General features: G+C 37.4%; 1 protein-coding gene across 1 annotated transcript; it reads right to left on the reverse strand.

Moving 5' to 3' along the window:
- Nucleotides 1-6,741: 6,741 nt before the first annotated feature.
- LOC103702569 (MLO-like protein 2) lies at nt 6,742-11,235 on the reverse strand. Its single transcript, XM_088722219.2, has 14 exons — nt 10,863-11,235; nt 10,727-10,784; nt 10,337-10,494; nt 10,124-10,240; nt 9,640-9,700; nt 9,183-9,271; nt 9,011-9,085; nt 8,816-8,907; nt 8,675-8,724; nt 8,438-8,478; nt 8,185-8,358; nt 7,911-7,946; nt 7,703-7,831; nt 6,742-7,620 (listed from the first exon to the last, which is right to left on the reverse strand). The coding sequence occupies exons 1-14, from the start codon at nt 10,974-10,976 to the stop codon at nt 7,024-7,026; spliced, it is 1,791 nt and encodes a 596-aa protein (XP_088578345.1). The 5' UTR covers nt 10,977-11,235; the 3' UTR covers nt 6,742-7,023.
- Nucleotides 11,236-15,630: the final 4,395 nt, after the last annotated feature.

The raw sequence follows: 15,630 nt of genomic DNA on the forward strand, positions 1-15,630 counted from the left end.
TGTTTTCAGATCTGAAATCTCATCACTAGATTCTTGTTAGTTCTGTTACATGGAATTTACATGCTGTTAGCTGGACTTATAACCATGGATACAAGACTTTCTTATTTCACATGTTCTAGATTCCACGGAGGTGCAAGGTATTCGTTTTACAAGTTGGGAAATGCTTATTTTCCATTTTCCATAGGGGAACTATGTCCTTGACACTTTATTATTTTACATAACAAAATTTTCCATTCTAATTTAGTCAATCTAATGTGCTATTGGCCTAGTGTGTGTTCTAGTCATAACATTATTGAAAACAATTCACACCCAGTTTGGGGGTACCATGAGACATTCCTTTATAGCTTCTCATGATATTTATTTGGAGATCTGTGGCACTCTTCTCATGGAAAACCTTTTGTATCACTTGTATGATAGCACTGATAGGAAAATCTTCTCTAACAATCACATTAACATAGATATTGGAGCAGATCAATACTCGTAGAGTTGATCTGAAAGCAAGATGAAGATGAGGAGTGACCACTTTAATCTTTAGGTATTGTACACAATGCTAGTTGTATGAGTGTTATGCCCAACCTCAGTTGTAGCTCTGAATAGATTTCAAATGTCTGTAATGGTCTAATTCTCCCCTTCCAGAACACAAATCATCCAGTTGGATATCCTGTAAGAGACATTCCTTATCTGGTTCAAAGGTCAATATGTGAAGGGTACCTGATACCTTATATGACAAGGTGCAAGTAGAAACATTCTTGAAATATTTCCAAAATATAAATTAGTTATGCATTATTCATATACCAATATACCCAAGTCCTTTCCATTATTCATATTCTTGATCATCAATTGCAGCAATATTAAAAATTGTTGCATTCCCTAGTTAGCACTTGAGTCTGCCTTGTCACTCCAATACGCTTGTGCCTAATTCTGGTGTGTCATGCCTCTTAACTAGCATGTTGTATCATAAGCAATCATCTATTGCTTCATTTGTACCAATCAAGATAAAATGCCTCTTGTGAGCTCTAATAAGGAGACTTCATTTGATAATGAGCTTATGGATGCGCATTTTTCGTGTTTGTCCTGCATACATTAAATAATGGCTTTACCATCCTTGTAAAATTCTTTCTAAAATCTAATGGATAGTTTCATTAAATTTATTGTTATCAGCAAATATATACACCAAATAATTGGTGAAAGAGTATCATCAGCAACATGTTAGCCATACGTCCACTTATGTGTGTGGATACCCACACAGACACCCAATTTTCAAGCTTGTCCAAAACTGGCAAGCCAATATTCTGTCTTTGACATTCTAATGAATTCATCAAATTCTAAGACAGAAAACAGCTGAAGTAAATATTCCTTCTGTTATAGCCCCCTGTTAGATAAATTCGCTTCTAGGCATGACATTCATAAGTGCGGCAATTTCAAAGAGCTAATGCAAGTCCAAATCCATCTTTCTTCAAAGTCTCTGCATTTCAAAATCAATAAGTTCTAATTAACTCCGTCATATGTTTTTTTTAAAATTCTATCATTAGTTCTACTGTGTTTTTGCTCCAACTAAGAGTTTGTTGGGCATAGGCCATGCAGTCAGGTAGACCGTATAAAAGCAGTCCAGTAGTTCTGTAATTGGCGATCTCCACACACTGACCAGGACCTTAGTGATAATCTAAATTTGTAATTAGCAATCTTATTGGTTATAAGATATCTGATACTGGCAGCCTGTTCTATCTGACTGTAATGGAACTTGTTGATCCTTGTATTGCCTTTATAACAATCATTAAAAATCTCAAAGAGATCAAACTTAAAGAGATACCAGAAAATCTGATAGAAGACATAGGAAACATGTCCAGCTAGATTGTTTATTTGCTTGTTGTTCAGATACTACCATCTTTATGTCCTCCATTTACAAAGGCTAGATAATTTAACCAAGCAAATTATACTGTTCTCTTAGCTTAATTTCTATATAGAATCTCTTCTCTCTTCTTTTGCAGAGAAGTTGTTATGGAAGGCAGTAATATGTTCTCTAGTTTTCTCTGCCTCAATCGTCTCTTAGTCTCTTGATAGTTCAATTGGCGACTACAAGAAAATTTTTATGAAAATCCACTAAGATGGAAAACATGCTCACCTCCTATACATATCTCTAGAACAATGGAGGAACCAATGAAATTGATCTGCAAAGAAAACAGGATAGGGGTATTCATTCTCATGAGATTCCTTGTTGGCAATTTTATGTTCATTTGATTGCCCCTCTTTTTTTTTCCTAAATTAAGAATCGTTTACCTTTGTCTATAAGTTGCCAATATTATGTTCATCAAAGATGGCAATTTATGATCCGACCTGAGATAAGTGGGTGAGGGTTTGGAGGCCATACCTGAGATAAGTGGCATAAACAGGTTTAGGTCATATAATGTGTTGCTCAGACTTAACCTATTTATTAAATGGGTTGGGTTCAGGATTGGAGGCCATACCTTTCTAACCTGTTTTGACCCGTTTAATAATTGGCTCAGGTTGAGTTGGCTACAACCTAACCCACTAAAGACCCATTTAAACTATTTAAGATCTGTTTATCCTTTTTCTCATGGACCTGACCTAATCCGGCCTATTTATTGAATGGGTTATGCAGGTCAGGGTGGCTTACCTGTTTAATAAACAGGATGGGTTTCGTTTTGGATCTCCGACCTGTTTGATAAATGGTTTGGTTCAGTTTGACAGGTTTTCACTAACACTTATGTCTTAACCTGACCTGACCGACCTGCCACCCCTAGTGTTCAATAATTCAGGATTCATATAGGTCTGAATTGCCTCTTACTAGGCAGAAACCACCAGACATCCCCCATATTTATTCCAGAGCTATTCTGACCATATCAAAAGTTCAGCCATCATGCAGTCAGTCCTAGTGGTAGTTGCATTAAAAAATGCTTTTTTGTTTCTCATTTTTGGCTTTATATATACTAAATAATACAGAGGAAGTATCTTTTGGAAGATAATTCTGAAACCAATAAAATATGTTCAGTCATTACTTATTTGTTGTGCAGACTATGGCATGACAGCAATCCCATTTAAAGATGTGCTCAAAGAGTTTGAGGTATGGTTGAGTAATCATCACTTATGGAAAAAAGAACAAGGAGGATCACTTAATCATGCGGCATTTGTAACCTGGTTAGTTAGTGCTAGAAACTGTAGTATCTGCCTACCACACATCTTGACTTATCATTTATCTTTCTCTACCTCATAATTTTGCTGTGTTATAAGTTCATCTCCTGTAATATTATCTGTTAGTTCGCTCTTAGTCCGTTCGTCTATTTGTTACATCTGTGGTGTCCAAGTATATTTTGCATGATGTAGTATACGAAAATGTCTAGGTTTTATGAATTGTCTGAGACACAATTTTGTTTGTTCATGTGACATGCATCTGAAGCAAAGGGGTCATTTTGGTCATTTCAGATGCCTTAAATGTGTCACGTGTTGATTTTTTTAGAGCACATGGTAAATGACAAATTTGTACTGTTTTAGTAGCATACAACATTGTTCAAACAACTAATTTATATGTTTTCATAGGGTCAGTGCAAACTCTTAATACTGTTCTGGGATTTGGTTTCAAACATCAGATTTGCTTGGTCTAGAGTTCTCTAAATTTGTTTGCCTATATTATAAGTGCATCCACCATTTATATTGGTCGTTGTAACTTGCATGTTGTTCTTGCTGATTATCTTTCTTTAATGATCTAGAATTTTCAATTTGTATACATAGAAAAAAAAAGATTTTCTTGTGCGTTACATGTGGAAAAAAATAGGTTGAGATCCAAGTCTTCGGATGTGGATATAAACAACAGAAAGCAAGAGGTTTATTCAAGTTTTTTTTTTTTTTGAAAATTTGAGATTATTTTAAGAACTTTCTTGTAGGTGAAGAATTTTATTATTAGGCCAGTGAAAAATAAAAACCATGCACTCTAGTCTTATTCTTTTTAAAATTAAATGCTATGTATAGTAAAGATCTTGAAAATGCAGTCTTAATTTAATCTTTTAATGGTTGTGCACATATGCCTTGTATTTTTTGTAGGCTACATTACTAGATTTGACTTGTCAAAGAATAACTTAACTCCGTCGCCACAGTGATTGGTCCTGCCAAATCAATGTTTTCTAAGATCAGTCACATACCCAGAACCAACACTAATAAGGGATTTATGTTAAAAGGCTTCAACAGTGACGGTGTTAAGTGTGGGTCTGAAAAAGGCTTTTGATTGCATTGGTAGAGAACGTGTAACTAACGAATGTGATTTTACAAGAGATGAGTAAAGGCCTTCTTAAATTAGCCTGCTAGTTGATTAATCCATTCCAACATAGGGGAGAGGGCCATAATACATGGTGACAGTTTCTTCCCTTTCCTTGTTAATATTGTTGCGGAACATTTTTTCTTTTCTTATGGAACTTGTCGTGGCCAGAGGGGATATTGAACTTTATAGAAGGAGAATGTCTAGCCTTTCCATTCTTAGGTTACATAAGACTATGAGACTCGACATGTTTTAGCCATTTGAAATGTGGAATATGCTTGAGCATATGTGCTTCTAACTATACCAAGTGTAACAATATCAGGATCACCCACACTCCATCTGAAATCAATGCAGCTACAGATTGGTCAACAAGGTTGCTTAAAATTTTTGGACGACAGAAGTGGGGATCAGACATTTCTGAGGGTTTTTAATGCAGATCATAGGGTGGAGATGGTATTTTCTGTTTAAATTAGGAGTTCCATGTATTTCACAATTTGGCTGATTTCCTTACAAGCAGTTAATATTTATAATCAGCTGGCATCTAGCTGAATCTTAGGATGCCTAGTTGGTAGGTACTATTGTTCCATGGGGCGGTTGTAGCAAAAACATCAAAACATAAAATATAAAGCAAAAGAGGTTGGCGCTATAAGGTTACCAGATGCTTTTATTTCTGTATTGCAGAATTGAAAATCATAGCTTGGAAGGTTGGGATGAGCCTTAAGCCTTAATTGACTCGTGACTCATCTTGGAACTTGGACTAGTTGTACTTGATATTTAATCATAGTAGAACATATAAAGAACTAATTAAAAGACAACTGGGATAAAGAACTGGAACATAAGACAAGAAATAGGTGATTATATAGTTGACTGATGCATAATACATACAATTTCTTTCTCAGGGTTTTAGCCAGACTCACCCTTTCTAGACTGTTTGGCAATATTTTTTCTCACGCTCTCTCTTTCTTAGAGCTTATCCTCCGAAATAAATGGTACGCTTGGTGCTTCAGTGTCCATACTTGTTTAACTCGTCTGTTTGTACCATTGGAGGGGGATATTTGTGCTGTTTCCTCAGCTAAATTCTGAAAACTCTGGAAAAAACTTCCACTATCAAAAGTTATAATTTGTTAGTAATAGAAATAATGCTACACTGTAAAAGCATGTCTCATTCTTCAGTGGTGCGCATGCATGCCCACACAAATCAATAAGCATGATGCATCAGAGTTTTTTGTTCACATTAAACAAACAGGATACAGTTCTTCCTATCAGCTCTATTTCTTCCTTCTGTGTATAAACTTATCTACCATGTGAGATGTTAAATACTCAGGAAATATTGTACATGATGTCTAGCAATTGCTGACTGCCAAGTCTTAGCACCTTATAAGTATCATGTTCCTCCAATTCATTGTCAGACCACTTATGAATCTGAACTTGAATAAAAAAGAACAATAGATGATTATTTATTTATTTATTTTATTTTTTTTTTGGGGGGAGGGGGGGGTTGGTATGGAATAACTAAGAGCATTATCTATTAGATTGTCCCATGGCCTTCCCTTTTTTTTAACTGTCTGATTCCACATTGCATGTGCCATCTTTCATTTTCACAACTATGTAGAATATTATTTTTTATGTGCAACTTTATATACACTGATCAGTTTCTTTTGATGACAGTGGGGATTGGGATTTGAAGATAAAGATCCCTGATCAGTGCATGGTTTTGAGGATAAAGATACCCCCATGCTTCATGAAGTGAATTAATGTAAAGGACATTTACCTCAATTTTTACAAATGAAAGGTGTACTTTTTGGTAGTCCTTTATATGGACGTGGCACTTTTGTTCTTTTCTCAAGGGACAGTGCAAGCATCAAAATTCAAATATTTTGTGGTTTTGGAAATGGTTCTTGAGGCATTGGGTATTCCTTCAGTTAATTCTATATGTGTGACCCGTATTGATGTCTTTGTTCCATCTTCGTTTGTGTCAGGCAACAGGAATGGTGACAATGATGAAGCAGCTTGAGATTTGGGAAGTCACCATCTTGGTATTGATGATACTAAGGATATAGCAAGATTGGTTCAACATTTGCTCGCTGATGGTGTTGTCTTTCAGATTACTGCAAGGAGGAGCACTTCAAATCCTCATATTGGTAAAATTTCTTTTCACGTTGAATCAGATGATAATCAAGTCTTTTCAAGTTGAATCAGATGATGATTAAGTATGCATTGGAGAGTTTTGAACTATAGGGTGGGATGATGGAAGTACAAAAGGTTTCGAAAATGGACTTTGAAGTAAAACAAGTTTGGAAGATCTGATTGAAAATCAGCAGTTTTAGGCCCTCTCTATTGAACTGCTGTCAATCTCATGTGATCAAATCATCACCAATAAGATGAGGAACCTGACCCAGCTGCAGTTGCAGCCCCTACTTGCACGTTCACCACTGAGCACGTAGGAATTTGATGCTGGTAAGGGAAGAGAGCGATCTAGGAAAGGACATCAGTCTTATAAATGCCTTGGTGGCTTTGATACACATGATACTGCCTCAATATTGTACGGCAAAAATGAAAGGCTGAGACTCTTTTTACAACTCATCTTAAAGCAGTTTTTAGAGAAAAACAATGAAATGCCAACAGTATTTTCCTACACGGAACATCTGAACTACCATATGAATCTGTCTCAGATTAGCAATTTCCTTTGGAAGCTTGGGCTTCCAGCATTGGAAGTTCTATAAAATCAGGAGGCCGTCCAAGTGAGCTCAAGCAGTTCACTTTGACTGCCGACTCCTTGTAGAGAGCTCACTGCTTTGCCGCCTCCACAATCCGAAAGAAATCTCACCATCATTGGGCATGGCACCATATTGAATGATCTCTTCTACCACTTTCTGGACTTCCAAAAGTTCTAGCCTTCCTGAGGGATACTTGAATTCTGTCTCCCGTGTGGTGGGCCTGTAGGATGATGAAGCTTTAGTTGGGAGAGACGGTGAGGAGGGTGCCATTGCTTTGTGCCTGTAGGATGGCAAAGCTTTGGCTGGTAGAAAAGTTAATGAGGAAGTTGCTGCCGCATGCCTAGTAGACGTTGGAGCTTTTGCTGGGTGAGAAGGTGCCGAGGATCCCATTGCCGTGTTGCTATAAGATGATGGAGCTTTGGTTGGGAGACAAGGTAGAGAAGGTAAGCAGGGTGCCGCTGCTGTGGGTCTCTGAGATGAAGAACATACAGTTGGGAAAGAAGGTGAGGGTGCTGCTGAAGGGCTTGGGGAAAGCGATCTCTGCTTGGCCAGGTTCTTCTTTGCTGTCCTGTGCCAGTTCTTCAGGCCATCAATGATGCGGTCTGTGAAGATTGTTTCTTTCATCGAAGAGCCCATCTGACCAGAAGAGATGCAACCAGTGAACAAGAAGAGCCATGCAGGAAAGCTTGCGGTTCTGCTTATGTATTAGTATCTCTACCTGGGTGACTAATGCATATAGTGGAAGAGTAACATAGGCGCAGAAGAACTGAACTATAATGCCGAAGCCGATACTTAAGACGACATCCTCCACGTTGTTATGGAAACAGGACCAGAGTCCAAAATTGTACTGGATTGCAAGCAAGTTAGAATGGTTTTGATACAGTCACATCCTTAATGATGAGTATTGTACTGCATTGCGGACTCACCCATGTCCATGTGAAGAATGCAAGCTGCAAGGAGTTCTGCAATCGGCCAACAATCCAAGTCAGTAGGGTAACTACAATGGTGGAAAAGAGCAGTAGCCTATCTGAGTGCTTTAAACCAAAAAATAACAAATTGGCAAGTTCAAAAGTTTTTTGTGCTAAATATCTCTATCAAACTTGATGTAACTTCTTGTTCTCTTTAATATCATCAGGCTATGTATTGGTTGTAACAGGGAAGTAACTTTTGATCTCTAAATATTTTCTTATAATAATCCACCTGAATCAGGATGAATTGGATGAGATGCAATAGCAATTGGGGTTGGCCAAACCAGAATAAGTTATCATCAGGCTTCACACATACTCTCCCTGGAACAACCGCAATCTGTTCACTGCTCTTTAAGCACATTTTGGTTATGATGACCTCTAGCTTCGTTCCTACAACCAAAAGAGCCTGCAGCAAGAGTGAAATCGTTTTCCTTTCTTAAAACCCTATATTCATAGGCACGGTATAACGAGTTATGTGAGCTCACCACCAAGGGAATAAAAGGAAGCCAATAGTGGTTATAGAATCCTGTAACCAAATTAAAACAAAAGAAAGAAAGTGTCATTCGAGGCAATAAGGTTATATAATTTGATTTGAGAGTAATCCTAAATCCCTCAATTATTATGAAAGATGATATCGTAATTATTCTTATCTACATTGTGTTAATAACAAATGTACTTATTTCTGCTGCTATTTGGGGAACATATTTGCAATTTGGCATTACCATGTGCATGGAAGAAAATGAAGAAGATAACGCATAGCCATATCCAAAAGCTGCAAGGATTAGAGCAGTGCGAGATAATAATTAGAATCCATGAGCTAGTTGAAGCAATGAGGATTCTTGAACATGATGAGAGGATAGAACCTTATCCTGACAGTAACCACAAAGTCATGATCAAGTGATCTCCGAAGAAACTTGCGGAAATCGAACTTGCTGTGGTCCTGAGGAAAGTGAACCTGCAGGAAATATTAGCCTAGCACGTCAGTATAGGGATGTAATTATTTTCGTTGCTAAAATCACTATTGGATACTTAATTACAGCCATCTGCTAAGGTCTTACTGCAACGAAACCATGCCGAAGAGCAAAATAATCAGCTTTGGATACCGAACCAGTGAATTGCCGAACAAAGCAAACCTGCATCCATGATAACAGCAAGATTAATTATGAATATGGAGACATGGCCAAGACAGCCACTATGAGCTTACAGTTCTAGGTGTTTAGTTAGACTAACTAGCCAGAGAAGCAATCTGTATTTACTCCAGAACTTCAGATGCCTTCTTCCAAAGGATGTCTGTCGGGTGAGCTTAAACCTACGAGGATCTGCATGTATTGTGTTTAAGTCATCTTAGCAAAGGAACAAGGACATTTGAAGAATAAAGCAATCATGTAATGGAAACAACAAATTAAAATGGATATGTGCTGCATTCGATATTTACTGAAGCCTATTTAATTTTAATTCTTCACAGATAATCAACTGAAAAACTCATAAAATTAAAGTGCACTTTTGCTTCAGATCACTGTATTAATGCACAAAAAAGACATGGGCTTTGGAGGTTGTGAAACAGCTCCTAGCTTCAGTAACTTTTGAGGTTGTGTCTCTTTTCTGATGTGATTTTCAGGTTACATTTTAGGAAATTAAATACTGGACCTCTCTCATGGAGTCTGAATTGGCTGCCACATATACTTACCATTTGATAACTGGAATTCCAGAGTTTTAGTCTCTTCTTCCCAAGAGTTCCACTTCTTCATCTGAAAGATTCAGGAGATAACCAAGCAACTTAGTAACCTATATATATAATATAGCAATATTTTTTCCCCCTTTTTTTGGTTGGAGTGCCACCCATTATTTCATATGGAAGAAGGATCCGTATGAAACATATTGTTGGTGCATGAAACTTCCACCCAATGTAATAGGGGTGCAACTACTGGGTTACGGGCATTTTTTTGCCCGTTAGTGTATCTTCTACTTCCCGTTGTCTCTCTCTCTCTCTCTCTCTCTCTCTCTCTCTCTCTCTCGGTTGACTTGAAAGCTCACCTTATGGGTAGTTTTTTTCCAGATGATTGTCAATGCTGAAAAGACTTAAGGATTAAGCTAACAATAGAAGGTAGCAGAAACATATGACCATAAACAACTGTGATCACCTAAAACATTAGAGAAATGGGTAGACATGCCTTAACATCCCCAAGACCGAAGGTAAGAAGGCACGATAGGATATGGAACACAGCCAGCGCAATGATCAACATCTGCAGCTGTAGAACACCTTGCGAGGATACAAGAGACACCTTCCCCTGCCCAAAAGATGAGAGTTTTAATCCTAATGGATCAAATCTCTTAAAAAAAATTTAAAAAAACATCCATTCTGTAAAAAATTGCTTGGTTCTGACCTCCTTTTGGCATGATTCCTCCTCAGTGAAAGTGCCTGGGGGCTCAGCATCTTTACATGGAAGAAGGGAGTTCGCTAGGCTTCTCGGTATACAGATCTTTGAAATTGGTTGCTGGGCAACAGTCAGCAACAAGGACATGAATCCAAAATCCCTCAGTTCTACACAACACCAACAAAACCTTGAGAACTATTGAAGGTATTAACTTCATAACACTGTGAAGAAGAGTTTTTCTCTCCTTTTTTTTTTAAAAAAAAGAAGAAGACACCTTTCAAAATAAAAGATAATCCTAGATCAGAAGATAATAGATGACTAAAGCAAAGACTTAATATTTTGATCCGCCAAAAAAAACAATGTTGTGGCCTAAAGAAATAGATCAAACTCCTCGCGCACCTGCTTTTATATGGTAGAGAGCCTGATTGATTGTCTTCCTTTTTCTCCTCTCAAGTAACTAAACGAATAAACCAACATTTATATTAGACATTCATGCATTATTTTGCATATGAGAGAGAGACGGTGAAAGTATAACCAGAGTTAGCAGATGGAGGGCATGTTCAAGGAGGAGAGCTATAAGAATCAAAACAGCACAAACGCCAGCTACAGCCCAAGTAGGAGTGGATTCCAGAGAAGCTTCCGATTCCATGATATCAGTATCCTACGGTATTATGGGCTCGGATATAGTTGGTGTAGCTAGTTTTATCAGGATCTGAAGGCTCGCAACGTGGAATTCTTTGTGCTCTCTCTCCCTGGAAGCTACCTAGCTAGCTCTTAAGATGCATGCGAAGGCCAAAGCTTTGGAAGTGGTCAGACGAGTCTGATCTGAACTCTGAAGGGTGTAATATATAAAGGTGAGGGCCCTAACCGAGGGCCTATAGCATACGTGGCGATGGTGGGAAAGCCGTCCTTCTTTGACATCATAGAGCCAAATATGGTTAAAAATAATTTACACTGTTATTTTATTGAGAAGCGAACCATTTTCTAAGAGAAGGGAAAAATAAACAAGTTGAGCAGGGAAACTTCTTCCGTACCGCAAGGTGTTGGGAAGTACAAATTTGGGAGTAGTTGGACAAGGCTTGACTGCCTCCTAGTTGGACCAAGAAATCGTTATCTGGATGCAAGCTTGAATTTTCTGAACAATGGTGAGAATGCTTTTGTTTGGGTTTGAGCTAAATCTTTCCAACGCAGGCACTGAGGAGAGATGTCCCAACTAGCTGATCCAAGTCTCATTGACCGGATGCTCGATAGGTACTTGATGCTGCAAGGGTCTTCTTGAAATAATCTTGCTATCGCGAAATGATGATACTGACGAGAGAAAAATATTGAGACATCTTGGATGATGGATTGGCATGCTTAGACATTTGCACAAATATAGTGCATGAAGCCGCCTGCTGGTTGGTCAGCTTTCATTTGTTGTGTGTGGATAGGAAAAAAATTATATTTTGATCAAAAATATCTCTAGATATGTGGACTTATATATACGTGCATATGTATATATATTATAAGTATATGTATAGTTATATTTTCGTAATCATGAATCAAGGCTTGTCCTAATAGACAAAGGCCGCTTGCTTAATTAGCAACCAAAGGTTTTGGATATAAATCTTGGATTGATGGTGCATATTCAAGCAGCAGGAGCTAGATAATTATAGTACATGCAGGCATCTTTTCTTTTTCTTAAAACAATGATTGCAGCAATGAGTTTTAGAATTACCTTTTCTAAGTGACTTTTTAATCCCATCGATTTTCTTAGATATTTGGATTGGATAATTTTAGTTAATTTATCCTGTATCATTATTGTATCAAAAAAAAAAATGTTGGTCAAAATTAACCACCAAGAATTGCTAAAAAAGGTCGTATTGATATATGGGTGGAATGATCGATGTACCTTATACAAATATAATTATCTAAAGCAATTCATGAAGGTAAAAGTAGCATCTTGAAATTAACAAATTGCTCATTACATAAAAAAGTTGCCCAAACTTGAGTTGAGTTTGACTATATATATTCAAGCATGGATTATTTTCGAACTAACCGGGCTAGAACAACTATGTTATCAAGCCGATATTAAGCTTCTATCATTCTTGTGAGCCCAATGTCTAGACTTTGCTCATCTACAAATCAAGCTCTAAATGAGGTTTGAGTTAGGCCTGTTCTAAAATGAAAAAGCGCAATAGAGCTTATTAACTAAGGATATTTTACTCACAAAAAAAAAAGAAAGAAAGAAACTAGCTAGACATGTTAATCTATTCATTAATTTCTATAGGAAATCACTTAGCAATTCATAATTATGTGACTCCGCAATTTGTCATCTTGAGCGTGGCGCTGAACTCCATATTTGACCTAGTGAAGGTCAGTGGTGAACGAAGCATCACATTTAGAACGTTATATGCCGAGTCACTTAGTGCATATATACAATAGCTATAAATACTTATTTTGAAAAGCATGGCCACCGCAATTATTGTTTGTAATATCTTTATAGGTTGCGTGCACATTCGCAGTCTGGTATTTATTTCCCAATCAAAGCTAGCTTCTTTTTTCTATATAATATGCGTCTTGCAAAGAGTTAAAGCATAAATTGATAACCTTCTAGATATTCAAAGCCATGACCTGAAAATATGATAGCAAAAAGATTATTATATTTTACGGATTATGTTACTATCGAGTAATTGTTATTTATTCACCTGAGTTTTATTAAAAGGCGAAACGTAACCTGTTTTTCTTGCTGTGATATGCATCAGATGGAGAAGCGAGCGGAACGAACTACGAGTCACGAAGTCATGTACCTGTCGACAAAGTCAGAGAAATGACGAGCAAATGAAAGCTATACCATTTAGAGGTGCATTCAAGTCCAGACGCTCATATAATTAAAAATAAGTTGTGGCAATAAAAGTCATATTTGATTGGATGAAATCGAAAAGAATGACGTGCAGCCGGACACGTACGAAAAGGTTTCCGTACGCTGTATGTGAGCCACCCTCACGCTTCCAAAGTTGGTGCACTGTCAGATGTCACAACTGGTACGGCTGCGTTAGCGTTTAAGTTCGATGGCAATTTTTGTTTAGGTCGAACACGGTGAATCGAATTTTACGTAGATTTTTGTCCGTCAACTGGGGAAGTCCCGATCAATTTATCTCATCCACTTCCAGGCGGCGGAAAGGATCATACTTCCGGATTCATTCATCTCTATCCATGACCAACGCCACGCCATTTGCCGTCCTACGTTGCGTTATTACGTGTTCTAATATTAATGAACCTGCGATGCCACATGTTTTCATTCCGTTAGCGTAAAAAAGTGTATAAACTAAAAATACTAATATTTGAAAAGTCAAATGACCCTTAGTAATTTTATTTTTTCATAGTACAATAAGTGATTGAGAGAACTTAAGTGAGGATAAGCCTCATCTGATATTATTTATAACAATCCAAAACTTTATTCAAAATGGCTAGCTGAAAGTTATTATGTAGATTTATTGATAAATATCCAAAATTTATTTGATGAATAAGCGATGTGAAACTAAACACACGCCCATACGGATCCTCATATTTTCTCGCAGCATAAAAGGCGAAGAGCAATAGAGAGGAAATTCTATAGGTTGGAGACCATGGGATTGAGACTGTAAGATTGAGAGAGAGGCAAGAGACCACGGGATTAAGAGAGAGGCAAGGGAATTGAGGCCGCAAGATTTAGAGAGAGGCAAAAGACCACGGGATTGAGAGAGAGGCGAGAGACTGCAGGAACTATGAAAGAGGCAGGTTTCGACTAGAAACCTTGGAGGGTGGAGAATAAGTGAATAACAGGTAGATGTTGATCGATATAGATTAAGACGGATAAAATTAAAGCCATTAACAAGGCACTAAACTTTGATTTAGTCCAATATCAACTGCTTAAAAAATACTATCTTACTTTAAAACGAAATCGTCGCTAGCAAGCTCAAGATGAGCACGGGCATTCGACTTGGACAGGCTCGGTTTAAGTCGGATCTTGTTGTGGATTTGGGTGCGATTAGTGTGCGTCAGGTTCGCTCGTGCTGTAAATAATAACAAACTTTTGCTAGCTGGATAAAGATGGATTTCAAGTTCTATTAGGAGACTGTTTTTCTTGAGCAAAATGGTCACCTCCTTCCATTGACAAATGAAATGATACGGGGAAATTCTCCACATGCACAAACAAATAAAAAAAGAACCCATCTCCATCCCATCTTTGAGAATAGCGATCCTCTTGTATGGGATACGTAGACCTTCTTCGTAGGCCCAGCGTCCAAGATAGGCGACCACAATTAAAATAGTTAACTTATTAATTATGTAAAAGAAGTGACCAAATGTTAAGAGTCATTTCAGCGCACCGCCATGTTTGTATTCCAACTTGCCACCTGCAAAACGTAAGTCAACGTCCATTAAACGTAACTAAAGCATGGTTTGATTTTTTGCCAGATCCAACTTGCGTAGATCATGTTTATTTATTGACCATGAGTTATTTTATAACTAGTTGCCATATACGTGAAACGTTGGACAGGAGCCATCTTTTGGCACCGCGGGAACGAGGCAGTTGACAATCGCCATCGACCCCTTACTTTCTTCTCGAGGTTTGAATACTATAATAGTTCTCCATTCTTTATTGGCTTGGTTACTCATGCAATGTCTTTTTCTTTTGTAATGAAACAAAAAAATTACTCATCCCGTGTGACAGGAGGAAATTGATGCAATTCATATGATCCGAAACTTTCCTTTTGCTTTGACATTAAACAACTTTGGGTTGTTGGAGGAGATATTAACTAACTCGATCGTGATGCTGATCTTAATTATGTTCTATTTTAGACCATAAAGATGAAGCTTTTAGCGCATCATGACCAGAAAGATATTGATAGGATAGAATACAGAAATAGATTATAGTTCAACCAACTTTAGGGTTGGTACCAAGCAAATGAATTTGAGTCCCACCCTCATTTAATTTGTGATGGATTTACCCCTTCCCAATTTTCATAGAGCAATCAGTAGTCTAGTTCTAAGATCATTATCTTGATTTACTAAGCTCAATGATAAATATCTTTTTTTATTTCTAGATATGTCCATCTATTCATCTCTCTCTCTGTGGCAAGTATAAATAAATATCATATATACTCATATAAATATATAAATATATATGAGCATTAATTAGTTGAAAATAAATATTAAGAGCTTTTTCGATTTCCATGATTACTGTTTATATTACAGATATTATGCACCGTCCAAGTTTAGGTGAGTAGGAAGCGACAAAAAAGAAGAGGAGAACAAACAGAGAAGCATAACGGTTGCATAAT

The sequence above is a fragment of the Phoenix dactylifera genome, chromosome 5 (genome assembly GCF_051530095.1).
Source record: "Phoenix dactylifera cultivar Ajwa chromosome 5, Ajwa_hap1_PhDact_Kaust_v1.1, whole genome shotgun sequence".
Classification (NCBI taxonomy): domain Eukaryota; kingdom Viridiplantae; phylum Streptophyta; class Magnoliopsida; order Arecales; family Arecaceae; genus Phoenix; species Phoenix dactylifera.